General features: G+C 49.2%; 1 protein-coding gene across 1 annotated transcript in view; it reads left to right on the forward strand.

Moving 5' to 3' along the window:
- Positions 1–18,014, forward strand: part of itga10 (integrin, alpha 10) — a 182,549-nt gene that overhangs the window by 36,998 nt on the left and 127,537 nt on the right. Inside the window, exons 4-6 of the mRNA XM_068022751.1 lie at positions 10,461–10,570; positions 11,603–11,688; positions 15,334–15,448. Of these exons, the coding sequence (XP_067878852.1) occupies positions 10,461–10,570; positions 11,603–11,688; positions 15,334–15,448 (311 nt within the window). The remainder of the gene's footprint in view (positions 1–10,460; positions 10,571–11,602; positions 11,689–15,333; positions 15,449–18,014) is intronic.

Below are 18,014 nucleotides of genomic sequence, written 5' to 3' on the forward strand. Positions count from 1 at the left end.
TGAACCCCACTTTGCTGCCCTTTTTGTTGGAGAAATCGAGTAACACATAAAGGCCAAAGGAAAGTGAAAGTATAGGAATAGAGAGAAACTCTCACTAATAATGGTGTGATATGATGAGCTGCATTCCCCACTGAAGCATGGTTCCTGCTCCTGATCACTGTCCAATGTGTGTGTATGTGTGTGTGTGGACATCAGTTGAGGGAGGATTGATCTTGATTTTGCTGACACCAGCTCCACATGTGAAGGACGATGACAACAACAATAACAACTTGTATTTATATAGTACCTGTAACATAATAAAAGTCCCAAGGCACTTCACAGGAGTGTTGTAAAACGATATTTGACAACAAGCCACATAGATACGAATGCAGATGACCAAACGTTTGGTCAAAGAGAGAGGTTTTAAGGAGTGTCTAAAAGGAGAGAAGAGAGGTAGAGAGTTGGAGAGATTTAGGGAGGGAATTCCAGGGCTTGGCAGCTGAAGGTACGGCCCCCAATGGTGATGCGATTAAAGTCAGGGTTGATCAAGAGGCCAGAATTAGAGGAGGGCAAATATCTGAGAGGTTTGTGTGGCTGGAGGTGTTTACAGTGATAGGGAGAGGTGAGGCCATGGATTGATTTGATAACAAGGATGTCAATTTTAAAATCGAGGTGTTGCATAACTGGGAGCCAATGTAGGTCAGGATGTTGAGTGAACAGGACTTGGTGTGGGTTAGGATGCGGGCAGCAGAGGTTTGGGTGACCTCACGTTTATGGAGGGTGGAACAAAAACATGGTTGAGTGTTTCAACAGTAGATTAATTCCTATTCTGGATACTAATGACATCCATGGGGATGATGCGGGAATGTGGTTTGAGGTAGATGATCTGCCATGATCTAATTGAATGGCAGAGCAGGTTCGACGGGATGAGTGGCCTACCTCTGCTCCTATGTTCCTATGAGCTGAGGCAGAAGTGGAGTCGGGAGGTGGAAATAGGCGGTTTTAGTGATGGCGTGGATATGTGGTCGGAAGCTCATCCTAAAGTAAATATGACATCGAGGTTACGAATGGTCTGATTCAGCCTCAGCCAGTTGCCAAGGAGAGATGGAGCTGGGGAATGGAGTTTGTCGCCGGGACCGAAGATGATGGCTTCGGTCTTCCCAATATTTAATCGGAGGAAGTTTCTACTCATCCAGTACTGGATGTTGAACAAGCAGCCTGACATTTAGAGACAGTTGAGGAGTTGAGAGAGGTGGTAGTGAGATAGTGCTGGGCATTGCCAGTGTGCATGTGGAAATTGGCACTGTATTATCGGATGATATTATCGAGGGGCAGCATGTAGATGAGAAATAGAAAGGGACCAATGGGGGAACAGCAGAGATAATGGTGCGGAAGCTGGAAGAGAAGCCATTGCAGGTGATTCTCCGGCTATGACTGGATAGATAAGAATGGAACCAAAAGAGTGCTGTTCCCCACATCTGGACTGAGGTGGAGAGGCATCAGAGAATAGTGTGATCAACCCTGTCAAAGGCTGCAGACAGCTCGAGAAAGACGAGGAGGCTTGTTAAGTGAGGTAATAGGGACAGTAATGCCTGTGGAGCCCAACTGCAGCAAGCAGATTCACTTTCAGGAGAGAAAAAGAGGGGGGAAAATATTTTTGACTCCAGAAATGAGTCATTCTTAATGTCTGATTCTACAAAAAAACAGGAAAGGTTAAATATGATTTCCAGGTTTCAAATTTTTTTTTTGTCTCTTCAATTAGAGAATACGAGGGGTCTCTGTTTGCTCAGTGCCAGTGTGTCATCTGTTTCTCTCATTACTTGGCTGATCTGAAACTATTCAAAAGTTGAAAGTGTTGGACAGAGCAGCTCTGACTTGGCTGAGCTGTTGCAGTCTCACAGCAGAGCTATCTGCTGATATCATTTCCTTTGCTGATACAATTCCTCTTGAAACGAGTCCCAGAACCTTTAGTTGCAATACCTACACTGGCTCAAGTTAAGTCCCCTGTCCCATATCTGTCACTCAGGAATGACTTTCACGTTTGTGCTTCTGCACGAGATTGTTTTTCCCCGAGCTTCTCTCTTCATCTCATCCTTCCCGCTTGAAGGTGCTGAGACTTGTTGGGGTACAGTTCCACAAGTGTCCGACAACCTTTCAGTGTCTCATTCAAGAAAGCATTCTTAAAGTGCAAGGAGGTACTTGCACTTCGCTCTCTCTCTCTCTCTCTCTCTCTCTCTCTCTCTGTCTCCCCTCCCCTCTCTCTCTCACCTCATACACACACACATACTTACACACACACATACTTACACACACACACTCTCTCTCTCTCTCTCTCTGTCTCCCCTTCCCTCTCTCTCTCACCTCATACACACACACTCTCTCTCTGTCTCCCCTCCCCTCTCTCTCTCTCTCACCTCACACACACACACACACACACACTCTCTCTCTCTGTCTCCCCTCCCCTCTCTCTCTCACCTCACACACATACACACACACTCTCTCTCTCTCTCTCTCTCCCCTCCCCCCCTCTCTCTCTCACCTCACACACACTCTCTCTCTCTCTCTCTCTCTCACCTCACACACACTCTCTCTCTCTCTCTCACCTCACACACACTCTCTCTCTCTCTCTCTCCTCCCCTCTCTCTCTCACCTCACACACACTCTCTCTCTCTCCTCCCCTCTCTCTCTCACCTCACACACACACACACTCTCTCTCTCTCTCTCTCTCTGTCTTCCCTCCCCTCTCTCTCTCACCTCACACACACACACACACACACACACACTCTCTCTCTCTCTCTCTCTCTCTCTCTCTCTCTCTCTCTCTCAGTCAGGTACACATACACACACTTACTTTCCAGCAGGGTGACTGGATAGCACATCATGATTCGGAACCTGAGCTATCTCACTCCCACTTTGACCACATTTAATGCCTAACTGATGCCCTTAGTGAAATCAGCTAACTTAACACAAATTGGCCATGAAAACAGACTTTGCTGCTCTGTGTAATGGCTATTAGATCAAACATATTTATCTTTATTTGTGCCATTAATTTGTCTGTGTTTTTATGAACACGTTATGTATTCCAATAAAGCCTTTAATTTTAACAAAATCAAAATACTGGGGATGCTGAGAATCTGAAATAAAAACAGAAAGTGCTGGAAATATTCAGGTCAGGCAGCATCAGTGGAAAGAGAAATAGAGTGAATGTTTCAGGTTGATGACCTTTAGTTTGAACTTTTTACCACTTTTCTCTGATTTGACTTTACTCACCGATGTGCTGTTACCATTAAACTCTCTTTCTCTTCCTGTCACACTCAGTTTATCTTTACCCAAGTTGCTACATTGCTCTATGTCCTTGACTTTTCTCTGACAACTGGATGCTCCCCCTCCCACTCCAAGTTCTTCTCCTGCTGCGAGCAGATGTCCTGCACTGGGTAGGCATACAAACTTCGTAACTCCTGGTCGCAGCTGCAGAAAACAGTATCCATCCCCCTGACCCTACTGTTCCCTATTGCGTCCACATTCCTTTTCACTCCCCTCGTTTGAATAGCTCCTATACATGGTGCATTGGTTAGTTTGCTCATCATCTCTGTAGTCTTTGCCTTCATGCACACAGGGAGCCAGAACCTTATATCTGTTGGATAAGAGAAAAGGCTGAGGCTCCTCCAGGACTGACCTGGGGTCCCCTTACCTACCTTTACTCATTAGGTAATTACTATGTTCAGGTTTCGGGATGGATATGTAAAGAGCACTGATGTCCTGTGTTCACAGGAGAACTCATGAGCTTTATAAAACAAATCTGGCGCAATGACATTATTGCTGATGGGACAATGTTGTTCTCTCACTGCTTACGTCTGGCATTGAAAATTGGAAAAGTGCAAACCTTCCTCTTTAAGTTCTTGACCTCAACACATCTGGTCTTGGCGGTGGATGGAGTCCTGGTGGCGGGCCGGTGGAGGAGGCAAAATCAGCTCGAGTTCTTACTGTGGATCACTATGCAGTGTTCCCTGCTGGAATATCTGCACATTGACCAGAGGTGAGGGCAGTGTTAGGCTGGGGTGTGGTACTGTCCATAGTGGAGTAAGCTACTAACAAAACTGTACGTTTACTCACACTCGGGTAAGGCCCTGGTGAACTGATGGTGTACATGGAACTGAACTCCAGCAAGAATGGGGAACCTCTGACAAGAGAAGACAACTTGCATCGTGTGTACAGCAGAGAAACAGGCCATTTGGCCCAAATGTTTCATGCTGGTGTTTATGCTCCACACAACCCTTCTCCCTCCCCACTTCATCTCACCCTACTACTGTATACTTCTACTCCTTTTCCCCTTATGTTCTTCTTTAGCTTCCCCTAAATGCATCTATAGTATTCGCCTCAACCATTCCTTGTGGTAGCAGGTTCCACATTCTCACTACTTTTTGGGTAAAGAAGTTTCTCCTGAATTTCCTATTGGATTTCTTGGTGATTATCTTACATTTATGACCTTTAATTTTGGATTGTGCACAAGCAGAAACATTGTACCCTATCAAATATTTTTATAATTTTAAAGACCTCTACTAGGTCTTCCCTCAGCCTTCTCTTTGGTAGAGAAAAGAGCCCATCCTGTTCAGCCTTTCCTGATAGCTATAACTCTCAGCTGTGGTATTATCCTTGTAAATCTTTTTGTAACTTCTCTAGTGTCTCTATATCTTTTCTATAATTTGGACACAGGAAATGTGCATAGTACGCAGTGTAGGCTAACCAAAGTTCCATACAAGTTTAATATAGCTTCCTTGCTTTTCAGTTCTATGAGATAAATTAAGGGGGAAAGGTGCTGGAATGCCAGAGGCCAGTCAGACATTTAATTGCGTTGGTGTTACCCCCACGTCCAGTTCCTGCCTCACATGTGCCGAAATGGGATATTACTGTGAGGGGTGAGGAATGGCCAAGGGAAGAAAAGGAAAACCAAAGAGATAACCATGGATCGTTTTAGTCCAATTGGGAGGCGTTGAGTTCACCTGCTATCAGTGTTTGCAGATTCACAATTTAAATAATTTAATGCAAAGATTGGAGGTTCATCCTGAACAGAAAAAGGGGCAATAAAATGAATGCGAGACTCTCCCCTCTTTCTGAGGCTCTGCTGGGAAAACTCCCCCAAATAAAATCAAAGCCAATCTGATTGACAAGTGATAACACAAACCATCTGTGAAAGGCCCATGACACAGGCCATAATAAGAGGGCTGCAAAAAGCATAAGCTACAACCCTGAGTTCAAAGAGGAGTTGGCGGGTCACCACCCTGCTATTTAACCGAACCACGAGAGCTTGGCACTAAATATCTCTTCACTGTGTGGATTCACTTTTCAGCCATTTTCCATTGTTTACTGTCCTTCAGCAAACTTGTTTCTCCCACAAACCCACCCACTGCCTCCTCCACACCTCGTTTTCTCAGTTCTTCTGATGAATCTCACTAGGGTACGGGTCCCATCCTCACCTGAAGGCGCTGACTGTCACTGGGGTATGGGTCCTCTCTTGTCCTGAAAGTGCTCACTCTCACTGGGGTGTGGGTCCCCTCCTCTCCTGACGGTACTGACTCTCACTAGGGTATGGGGCCCCCGTCCTGAAGGTACTGACCCTCACTCAGGTACGGGTCCCCTCCTATCCTGAAGGTACTGACTCTCACTGAGGTACGGGTCCCCTCCTATCCTGAAGGTACTGACTCTCACTGGGGTACGGGTCCCCTCCTCTCCTGAAGGTACTGACTCAGACTGGGGTACGGGTCCCCTCCTCTCCTGAAGGGACTGACTCTTACTGGGGTACATGTCCCCTCCTCCCCTGAAGGTAATGACTCTCACTGGGGTACAGGTCCCTTCCTCTCCTGAAGGTACTGACTCCCACTGGGGTATGTGTCCTCTCCTCTCCTGAAGCTACTGACTTTCACTGGGGTACGGGTCCCCTCCTCTCCTGAAGGTACTGACTCTCACTGGGGTTGGGATCTCCTCCTCTCCTGAAGGTGCTGACTCTCACTGGGGTATGGGTCCCCTCCTCTCCTGAAGGTACTGACTCTCACTGGGGTACGGGTCCCCTCCTCTCCTGAAGGTACTGACTCTCACTGGGGTTGGGATCCCCTCCTCTCCTGAAGGTACTGACTCTCACTCTGTTACAGGTCCCCTCCTCTCCTGAAGGTACTGACTCTTACTGGGGTACGGGTCCCCTCCTCTCCTGAAGGTACTGACTCTCACTGGGCTACGAGTCCCCCTCCTCTCCTGAAGGTGCTGACTCTCACTGGGGTACGGGTCTCCTCCTCTCCTGAAGGTGCTGACTCTCACTGGGGTTGGGATCCCCTCCTCTCCTGAAGGTACTGACTCTCACTGTGTTACAGGTCCCCTCCTCTCCTGAAGGTACTGATTCTTACTGGGGTACGGGTCCCCTCCTCTCCTGAAGGTGCTGACTCTCACTGGGGTACGGGTCCCCTCCTCTCCTGAAGGTACTGACTCTCACTGTGTTACATGTCCCCTCCTCTCCTGAAGGTACTGACTCTTACTGGGGTACGGGTCCCCTCCTCTCCTGAAGGTGCTGACTCTCACTGGGGTACAGGTCCCCTCCTCTCCTGAAGGTACTGACTCTCACTGGGGTACGGGTCCCCTCCTCTCCTGAAGGTGCTGACTCTCACTGGGGTACGGGTCCCCCTCCTCTCCTGAAGGTGCTGACTCTCACTGGGGTACGGGTCCCCTCCTCTCCTGAAGGTACTGACTCTCACTGGGGTATGGGTCCTCTCTTGTCCTGAAAGTGCTCACTCTCACTGGGGTGTGGGTCCCCTCCTCTCCTGACGGTACTGACTCTCACTAGGGTATGGGGCCCCCGTCCTGAAGGTACTGACCCTCACTCAGGTACGGGTCCCCTCCTATCCTGAAGGTACTGACTCTCACTGAGGTACGGGTCCCCTCCTATCCTGAAGGTACTGACTCTCACTGGGGTACGGGTCCCCTCCTCTCCTGAAGGTACTGACTCAGACTGGGGTACGGGTCCCCTCCTCTCCTGAAGGGACTGACTCTTACTGGGGTACATGTCCCCTCCTCCCCTGAAGGTAATGACTCTCACTGGGGTACGGGTCCCCTCCTCTCCTGAAGGTGCTGACTCTCACTGGGGTACGGGTCCCCTCCTCTCCTGAAGGTGCTGACTCTCACTGGGGTACGGGTCCCCTCCTCTCCTGAAGGTACTGACTCTCACTGGGGTACAGGTCCCCTCCTCTCCTGAAGGTACTGACTCTCACTGGGGTATGGGTCCCCTCCTCTCCTGAAGGTACTGACTCTCACTGGGGTACGGGTCCCCTCCTCTCCTGAAGGTACTGACTCTCACTGGGGTTGGGATCCCCTCCTCTCCTGAAGGTACTGACTCTCACTCTGTTACAGGTCCCCTCCTCTCCTGAAGGTACTGACTCTTACTGGGGTACGGGTCCCCTCCTCTCCTGAAGGTACTGACTCTCACTGGGCTACGAGTCCCCCTCCTCTCCTGAAGGTGCTGACTCTCACTGGGGTACGGGTCTCCTCCTCTCCTGAAGGTGCTGACTCTCACTGGGGTTGGGATCCCCTCCTCTCCTGAAGGTACTGACTCTCACTGTGTTACAGGTCCCCTCCTCTCCTGAAGGTACTGATTCTTACTGGGGTACGGGTCCCCTCCTCTCCTGAAGGTGCTGACTCTCACTGGGGTACGGGTCCCCTCCTCTCCTGAAGGTACTGACTCTCACTGTGTTACATGTCCCCTCCTCTCCTGAAGGTACTGACTCTTACTGGGGTACGGGTCCCCTCCTCTCCTGAAGGTACTGACTCTCACTGGGGTACAGGTCCCCTCCTCTCCTGAAGGTACTGACTCTCACTGGGGTACGGGTCCCCTCCTCTCCTGAAGGTGCTGACTCTCACTGGGGTACGGGTCCCCCTCCTCTCCTGAAGGTGCTGACTCTCACTGGGGTACGGGTCCCCTCCTCTCCTGAAGGTACTGACTCTCACTGGGGTACGGGTCCCCTCCTCTCCTGAAGGTGCTGACTCTCACTGGGGTACGGGTCCCCTCCTCTCCTGAAGGTGCTGACTCTCATTGGGGTACGGGTCCCCTCCTCTCCTGAAGGTACTGACTCTCACTGGGGTACAGGTCCCCTCCTCTCCTGAAGGTACTGACTCTCACTGGGGTATGGGTCCCCTCCTCTCCTGAAGGTACTGACTCTCACTGGGGTACGGGTCCCCTCCTCTCCTGAAGGTACTGACTCTCACTGGGGTTGGGATCCCCTCCTCTCCTGAAGGTACTGACTCTCACTCTGTTACAGGTCCCCTCCTCTCCTGAAGGTACTGACTCTTACTGGGGTACGGGTCCCCTCCTCTCCTGAAGGTACTGACTCTCACTGGGCTACGAGTCCCCCTCCTCTCCTGAAGGTGCTGACTCTCACTGGGGTACGGGTCTCCTCCTCTCCTGAAGGTGCTGACTCTCACTGGGGTTGGGATCCCCTCCTCTCCTGAAGGTACTGACTCTCACTGGGGTACGGGTCCCCTCCTCTCCTGAAGGTACTGATTCTTACTGGGGTACGGGTCCCCTCCTCTCCTGAAGGTGCTGACTCTCACTGGGGTACGGGTCCCCTCCTCTCCTGAAGGTACTGACTCTCACTGTGTTACATGTCCCCTCCTCTCCTGAAGGTACTGACTCTCACTGGGGTACAGGTCCCCTCCTCTCCTGAAGGTACTGATTCTTACTGGGGTACGGGTCCCCTCCTCTCCTGAAGGTGCTGACTCTCACTGGGGTACGGGTCCCCTCCTCTCCTGAAGGTACTGACTCTCACTGTGTTACATGTCCCCTCCTCTCCTGAAGGTACTGACTCTTACTGGGGTACGGGTCCCCTCCTCTCCTGAAGGTACTGACTCTCACTGTGTTACATGTCCCCTCCTCTCCTGAAGGTACTGACTCTCACTGTGTTACATGTCCCCTCCTCTCCTGAAGGTACTGACTCTCACTGGGGTACAGGTCCCCTCCTCTCCTGAAGGTACTGATTCTTACTGGGGTACGGGTCCCCTCCTCTCCTGAAGGTGCTGACTCTCACTGGGGTACGGGTCCCCTCCTCTCCTGAAGGTACTGACTCTCACTGTGTTACATGTCCCCTCCTCTCCTGAAGGTACTGACTCTTACTGGGGTACGGGTCCCCTCCTCTCCTGAAGGTACTGACTCTCACTGGGGTACAGGTCCCCTCCTCTCCTGAAGGTACTGACTCTCACTGGGGTACGGGTCCCCTCCTCTCCTGAAGGTGCTGACTCTCACTGGGGTACGGGTCCCCCTCCTCTCCTGAAGGTGCTGACTCTCACTGGGGTACGGGTCCCCTCCTCTCCTGAAGGTACTGACTCTCACTGGGGTACGGGTCCCCTCCTCTCCTGAAGGTGCTGACTCTCACTGGGGTACGGGTCCCCCTCCTCTCCTGAAGGTGCTGACTCTCACTGGGGTACGGGTCCCCTCCTCTCCTGAAGGTGCTGACTCTCATTGGGGTACGGGTCCCCTCCTCTCCTGAAGGTACTGACTCTCACTGGGGTACAGGTCCCCTCCTCTCCTGAAGGTACTGACTCTCACTGGGGTACGGGTCCCCTCCTCTCCTGAAGGTGCTGACTCTCACTGGGGTACGGGTCCCCCTCCTCTCCTGAAGGTGCTGACTCTCACTGGGGTACGGGTCCCCTCCTCTCCTGAAGGTGCTGACTCTCACTGGGGTACGGGTCCCCCTCCTCTCCTGAAGGTGCTGACTCTCACTGGGGTACGGGTCCCCTCCTCTCCTGAAGGTGCTGACTCTCACTGGGGTACGGGTCCCCTCCTCTCCTGAAGGTGCTGACTCTCATTGGGGTACGGGTCCCCTCCTCTCCTGAAGGTGCTGACTCTCACTGGGGTACTGGTCCCCTCCTCTCCTGAAGGTACTGACTCTCACTTTGCTGCTGCACCTATGGGCATCTTCCCTTCTTCCCCTGTGAGCCTTGGAAATGACTGCAGGCAGATGCACATTCCAGCAGGGTTACTGGCTAATTGTTCCCAACTCCAGTTCAGGGAAAGACAGACCAATTGTTTTACCCCAACTTTGTTGAAATTGTTGCTCTTCACCCAGTGAGGAAGAGATGGAATAAGTGTCTCTTTCTCTCCCACATCTCCCAGCTCATTGTTGGAGAGGATGCTGTCATTCCGTCTATCTGTGGTAGATATGAAACTGAGTAACTACAGGATATCTAGATCAATAAGGGAAAAAGTACTCCAAAGAGTTCGTCCCTCAGGGGATCCCAGGTACTGAGCGTTTATAAAGATTCTGAGACCAGGAGATCGCTGGTAACCACTGTCTAATGGTGCTTGCTCCAGAGCATCTCAGGTACCGAGTGTGCTATAAAGATACTGAATCCGGGAGATCGTAGGTACCAAGTGTTCTGTAAAGGCACTTATCATTTCTACAATCAGTGGCCAAAATGTGGTGTGTTTTTAATCTTTGTGTTGCCAGGTTACTTGTCAGTGCCCCCCGGGATGGCATTGCAAAGAACAAGAATGGCGACATTTACCGATGCAGAATTTCTAATCGAAGGAGCTCCAGCTGCATGAAACTAAACTCTGGTAAAACAACATTTAATTTGCATACACTAAGACCAAAAGTGTGAGGGAGTGGGATAAACATCAGTAAAGATACAGTCAGCGATGTAAGATGCTGGGAGATGTTTACTGAGTGACAGTGTGAAGGAGTTGGATTAACATCAGTCAAGTTTATCAGTAACAGAGGGTGCTGTACTTGTCCTGGGAGTGTTTGATGGGGACAGTGTAGAGGGAGCTTTACTCTGTATCTAACCCCCATGCTGTACTTGTCCTGGGAGTGTTTGATGGGACAGTGTAGAGGGAGCTTTACTCTGTATCTAACCCCGTGCTGTACCTGTCCTGGGAGTGTTTGATGGGGACAGTGTAGAGGGAGCTTTACTCTGTATCTAACCCCCGTGCTGTACTTGTCCTGGGAGTGTTTGATGGGACAGTGTAGAGGGAGCTTTACTCTGTATCTAACCCCGTGCTGTACCTGTCCTGGGAGTGTTTGATGGGACAGTGTAGAGGGAGCTTTACTCTGTATCTAACCCCGTGCTGTACCTGTCCTGGGAGTGTTTGATGGGACAGTGTAGAGGGAGCTTTACTCTGTATCTAACCCCCGTGCTGTACTTGTCCTGGGAGTCTTTGATGGGACAGTGTAGAGGGAGCTTTACTCCGTATCTAACCTGTTTTTTTTCTTTCTTAGGTGACCTTTATACCCCAGGCCCCTTTTATTTTACTTGAGGCTGCACCTGTCCTGGGAGTGTTTGATGGGACAGTGTAGAGGGAGCTTTACTCTGTATCTAACTCAGTGCTATACCTGCCCTGGGAGTGTTTGATGGGGACAGTGTAGAGGGAGCTGTATGGGAATTTGTTCCCAAGCGCAGATGTTCCAAACTATGTTGAGCACAAGTTTTTACAAGAAGTAAAGAATGTCGATGGTAATACTTAGTACTGAGGTGTAATTTCTGGTGTTGTGTTTGGGTTTAATGAGGGTGGATATATATAGACTAGGAAGCTGCAATTATTCTCCATTCAGTGATATGTGTCTCTTTTTGTTTGTGTAAACTGCTGCAGCGGAGGCAGCTCTGAAGAACATCTCTGATGAAATGAAGAACACACACTTTGGCATGACTCTGATTCGAAACTCACAGGGGTTCATGGTAAGCAGGTTCAGTGTCATAGAGTCATAATGGCAGAGAAGGAGGCCATTCGGCCCATCGAGTCCATGCCGGCTCCCTGTCAAGCAATCCAATCAAGCCCATTCCCTGGCTCGATCCCCATAGCCTTGTAAGTTTATTCCCCTCAGGTGCCCCGTCCAGTTTCCTTTTAAAATTATTCATCGTCTCTGCTTCCACCACCCTCGTGGGCAGCGAGTTCTGGGTTGTTACCACTCACTGAGTAAAAGAGGTTCTTCCTCACATCCCCCTGCCTATCTTGCCCAGAACCTTAAATCTCTGTCCCCTTTTCCTTGTACTCCTGGGAATAGCTTTTCTTTGTCTACCCTATCCAAACATGTCAGAATCTTGTACACCTCTATCAAATAAAAGCAAAATATTGCAGATGCTGGAAATCTGAAATAAAAACAGAAGGTGCTGCAAATACTCAGCAGGTCAGGCACTATGTGTGGAGGGAGAAGCTGAGTTATTGTTTCAGGTCTGTGACCTTTCATCAACCTCTATGAAATTTCCCTTCATAGAGCCATAGAAGGTTACAGCACAGAAAGAGGTCATTCAGCCCATCGTGTCTGCACCGGCTGAGAAAACAAGCTGCCCATTCTAATCCCGCCTTCCAGCACCTGGTCCATAGCCTTGCTGGTTACAGCACTTCAGGTGCAGGTCCAGGTACCTTTTAAATGAGTTGAGGGTTTCCCCCTCCACCACCGATCCAGGCAGCGAATTCCAGACACAGACCACACGCTGGGTGAAAAAGTTTTTCCTCATGTCCCCTCTAATCCTTCTACCAATCACCTTAAATCTGTGCCCCCGGTAATTGACCTCTCCGCTAGGGGAAACAGGTCCTTCCTGTCTACTCTATCTTATAATTTTGTACACCTCAATTAGGTCACCCCTCAGCCTCCTCTGTTCTCAGGAAAACAACCCTAGCTTATCCAATCTTTCCTCATAGCTGCAACATTCAAGCCCTGGCAACATTCTTGTAAATCTCCTCTGTACTCTCTCCAGAGCAATTGTGTCCTTCCTGTAATGCGGTGACCAGAACTGGATGCAGTACTCTAGTTGTGGTCCAACCAGAGCTTTATAAAGGTTCAGCATAACTTACCTGCTTTTGTACTCAGTACCTCTATTTATGAAGCCCAGGATCCCATATACTTTGTTAACTACCCTCTCAATATGTCCTGCCACCTTCAAAGATCTGTGCACATGAACCCCCAGGTCCCTCATTCCCTATACACTCTTTAGATCTGTACCATTAAGTCTATATGGCCTCTCCCTGTCCCTTTTGCCAAAATGCATCACCTCAGATTTCTCTATTAACTCCATCTGTCACTTGTCTGCCCTTTCTGCTAGCCTATCTATGTTCTGTTGCAGTTGATTGGTATCATCCTCACTGTTTGCCACTTCTCTGAGTCCGGTATCATTGGCAAATTTTGAAATTTTACTCTGTATTCCAATCTCCAAGTCATTATGTATATCAAAAAAAGCATTGGTCCTAGCACTGAACCTTGGGAAATACAGGTCTACCATCCTCCAGTCTGAAAAGTTACCATTTACCACGACTCGCTGTTTTCTGTCTTCATGACAATTTTTTTAATACAAGCTGACACTGACCTTCCTATTCCATGAGCCTCAATTTTGGTAAAGAGCCTCTTATGTGGTACTTTGTCAAAGGCTTTCTTAAAATTCATATAGACAACATCCACCCAATTCCCCTCATTAACCTACTGTGTTACTGCATTAAAAAATCAATTAGTTTAATCAAGCACAATCTGCCTTTTACAAATCTATTCTGGATTGTCTTTCCATAATTACTTCAAACTTCTCCAAGTGCCTGTTTATTTTTTCCCCCGATTATTGTTTCTAAAACCTTACCTACCACTGATGTTAAACTATTGATCTGTAGTTACTAGGAATGTCCTTACACCCTGTCTTGACTAAGGGTGTCACCTTTGCCACTCTCCAATCCCCTGGCATCTCCCCCATATCCAGGGAAGATTATGGCAAACCCTTCCGCGATCTCCACTTGCACTTCTTTTAGCAACCTGGATACAAGCCATCTGGACCAGGTGACTTATCCACTCTAAGCATAGTCAGCCTTTCCAGTACATCCTGCCTATCAATTTTCACCCCATCCATTGCCTCTATCATCTTTGCTTCTACCGATATTTTGTCGGCATCCTCTTCCTTAGTAAACACCAATACAGTGGTCCATGATAGCATATACTTTGGTTCTTTGGGATGTCTGGGTTTACATTTAGCCCAGATTAATGGAATAATAGTCTGTTGGCTGTAATGGTCTTAAGCGAAAGGCCAGTTCTTGGGTTCACAGCACTAAGCTGCCCAGCAGCACATTTTGATATTATTCCTCCAGTTCCTGTGATCAGATCAATCATGTCTTTTGTGAATAAGAGCAGCCCCACACAAACCCCCATGGAACCCCACTCACTACTTTTCCCAGTGTGAGGAACCTCTTTCTTTCCCTCTGACTCCCCACCCCCACCCTTTGCTTTCTACCCTCCAATCACCCACATGGCCACATTCCTGTAATTTACCCCCATTTCCTGGTCCAGTTACATACCCAGGAGAGAGCAGCCAGTGGGAGTGCCAGTGGAGGCAGGGGGAGGGAAATCCCTCTCGTAATGGCAGTAGGCCTCGTTTCTGAAATTTACCAACATTCTCCGCTAGGATCCCACCCACTTGATTTCAGGATGGATTGCAGAGCCGATTGGCCACCCTCACTGCTTCCTGAAGCTTGCATTGCAGTTCACTGGCAGTATAAGAGGGCAGAAAAGAGACCAGAATGGGAATGTGAGCAGCATTGAGTGGCTCAGTAACACAGCTACCAAATCTGCGCTTGGTCATCCTTTCTGCAGATATATCTCTTTCCAGTTTCCACCTCTTACCTAGTATTCCATAGTTACTTTGCATTTACAGCATTGAACCTGGCCATTTGGCCCAACTGCTCCATGCTGGTCTTTATGCTCCACATGAGCCTCCTCCTACCCCACTTCATCTCACTTCATCAACATATCCTCTATTCCTTTCACCCTCATGTGCTTATTTAACTTCCGCTTAAATGCATCTATATTGGTTGCTTCAACCATTCCACACGGTAATGAGTTCCACATTCTCACCACTCTCTGCGTAAAGAATTTTCTCCTGAATTTCCTTTGGATTTATTGGTGACCATCTTATATTTATGACCTCTAGTTCTGGTCCCGCTTGTGAGTGGAAACATCTTCTCTATGTCTTCCCTATTAATAATAATAATTTTGAAAACTTCTATCAGGTCACTCCTCAGCCTTTTTTCTAGGAAAAGAGCCCCAGCCTGTTCAGTCTTTCCTGATCGGTATAACCGCTCAGTTGTGGTATCGTTCGAGTAAATCCTTTTTGTATCTTCTCCAATGCCACTATATCCTTTTGTATTCATTATATCCTTTCTGAAGTGAAAACATGTGCAGTGCGATGGGGAAAAGGTGGGGGAGTGGGATGAGGTGAGTTGCTCTTGTAGAGAGCTGGCACGGATACGACAGGCTGAATTGCCTCCTTCTGTGCTGTAACCATTGGATGATAACATGAAGACAGGAACTGGTCACAGTAACTCCAAGTGTGTTCTCCCTCCCATTGCAGGTGTGCGCTCCCCTCTGGTCCCAGCACTGTGGAAGTTCCATCTACAACACGGGAATCTGTACAAACATCAGCTCCAACTTCCAGCCTTCAGGAATCATTGCACCCACCGCACAAGGTATGAAAAGTGTTCTTGCAGTCTCCCTATCAGCTTCGGGAAGAGGCAACTAGCCTCAGAAATGACCATTTCTGATCTCCACCAAGGTCATCATCACTCACGGTTCCCCTGAAAACACCAAGAAAGAAATGCTCAGGGTTAAGATACTTTGTTTTTATTTTCCTCTTTGTTCAAATAATGGGTACAGATGACATTGGAAGATTGAGTTGGAAATGTTACTGATCTAGTTCTTTCAAAGGCACAGGAGGGCTATTATTCCATGGAACTCCCCCCACCCTCTAGTACTTTGTCCAGCTTTCTCCTCTTTATGTTGATGTCTAAGTGTTGTGTAAATTTCACACATTCACCATGACCATCACCTGTAGGTGTTCGGTGTTAGCAGTGGCTCAGTGGGGAGCATCTTATTTCTGAGTCAGAAGGTTCCAGATATTTGAGTGCATATTCCAGGCCAACACCCTCGGCATAGCCCCATCTGCCCTCTTAATGGGTATAAAAGATTCCTTGGCACTATTTTGAAGAGGAGCAGGGGAGTTCTCCCAGTGTTCTGGCCAATATTTAACCCTCACCCAACATCACTAAAGAAAAGAGGACCTGACCTTGATCATATTGTTGTTAATGGGAGCTTGCTATGCAAAATTGGCTGCTGTATTTCCTACATTACAACAGTGTCCACACTTCAGAAAGATACATCATTGGCTGTCGACGTGGAAGGTGCTTTCTCAGTGCAAACCTTTGTTATTATATCCGGTGACAACACTGATTGATTTAGTGATGCTTCGAAATATCAGTGTTACAATGGAAGAGCAGGACTATCAAGCTCAGGGAGAGGGTATGAATATGATAGAACATCAGGTCCATGGAACTACGTTACCTTCATCTCTGTATCATTGAGGGTGTGCCTACACCCCAGGACTGCAACGGTTCAAGAAGGCAACTCACCACCATCTTTCCAACGGCAATTAGGGATGGGTAATAAATGCTGGCCTAGCCAGAGACATCCATATCCCATGAACAAATAAACTCACTGTCTCGAGTTGGGGGTGGGGTTAAACACAGGAGTGGGACGAGTGGAATAAGGTTAAACACTGGGGGTGGGGCGAGTGGAATGAGATTAAACACTGGGGGTGGGCGAGTGGGGTGTGAGTTTAAACACTGGAGGTGGGGCGAGTGGAATGAGTTTAAACACTGGAGGTGGGGCGAGTGGAATGAGATGAAACACTGGAGGTGGGGCAAGTGGATTGAGTTTAAACACTGGGGGTGGGTTGAGTGGAGTGAGGTTAAACACTGGAGGCGGGGCGAGTGCGGGGTGAGGTTAAACAAGAGGTGGGTCGATTGGAGTGAGGTTAAGCACTGGAGGTGGGGCGAGTGGAATGAGGTAAAACACTGGAGGTGGGGCGAGTGGAATGAGATTAAACACTGGAGGTAGGGCGAGTGGAATGAGGTTAAACACTGGAGGTGGGGCGAGTGGAATTAGGTTAAACACTGGAGGTGGAGCGAGTGGAATGAGGTTAAACACTGGAGGTGGGGCAAGTGGAATGGGGTTAAACAGTGGAGGTGGGGCGAGTGGAATGAGGTTAAACACTGGAGGTGGGGCGAGTAGAATGAGATTAGCACTGGAGGTGGGGCGAGTGGAATGAGGTTAAACACTGGAGGTGGGGCGAGTGGAATGAGGTTAAACACTGGGGGTGGGGCGAGTGGAATGAGGTTAAACACTGGGGGTGGGGCAAGTGGAATGAGGTTAAACACTGGAGGTGGGGCGAGTAGAATGAGATTAGCACTGGAGGTGGGGCGAGTGGAATGAGGTTAAACAGTGGAGGTGAGGCGAGTGGAATGAGGTTAAAGACTGGAGGTGGGGCGAGTGGAATGAGTTTAAACACTGGGATTGGGGCGAGTGGAATGAGGTTAAACACTGGACGGGGGGTGAGTGGAGTGAGATCCAAGACTGGAGGAGGGGCGAGTAGAGTGAGGTTAAACACTGGAGGTGGGGCAAGTGGAATGAGGTGAAACACTGGAGGTGGGGCGAGTGGAATGAGTTTAAACACTGGAGGTGGGGCAAGTGGTATGAGATTAGCACTGGAAGTGGGGCGGGTCGAATGAGGTTAAACAGTGGAGGTGGGGCGAGTGGAATGAGGTTAAAGACTGGAGGTGGGGCGAGCAGAAGGAGATTAGCACTCGAGGTGGGGCGAGTGGAATGAGGTTGAACAGTGGAGGTGGGACGAGTGGAATGAGGTTAAAAATGGTGGTGGGGCGAGTGGAATGAGGTTAAACACTGGAGGTGGGACGAGTGGAATGAGGTTAAAAATGGTGGTGGGGCGAGTGGAATGAGATTAAACACTGGAGGTGGGGCGAGTGGAATGAGGTTAAACACTGGAGGTGGGGCGAGTGGAATGAGGTTAAACACTGGGGGTGGGGCGAGTGGAATGAGGTTAAACACTGGAGGTGGGGCGAGTGGAATGAGGTTAAACACTGGAGGTGGGGGCAAGTGGAATGAGGTTAAACACTGGAGGTGGGGCGAGTGGAATGAGGTTAAACTGTGGTGGTGGGGCAAGTGGAATGAGTTTAAACA

The sequence above is a fragment of the Heterodontus francisci genome, chromosome 46, assembly GCF_036365525.1.
Source record: "Heterodontus francisci isolate sHetFra1 chromosome 46, sHetFra1.hap1, whole genome shotgun sequence".
Lineage (NCBI taxonomy): Eukaryota > Metazoa > Chordata > Chondrichthyes > Heterodontiformes > Heterodontidae > Heterodontus > Heterodontus francisci.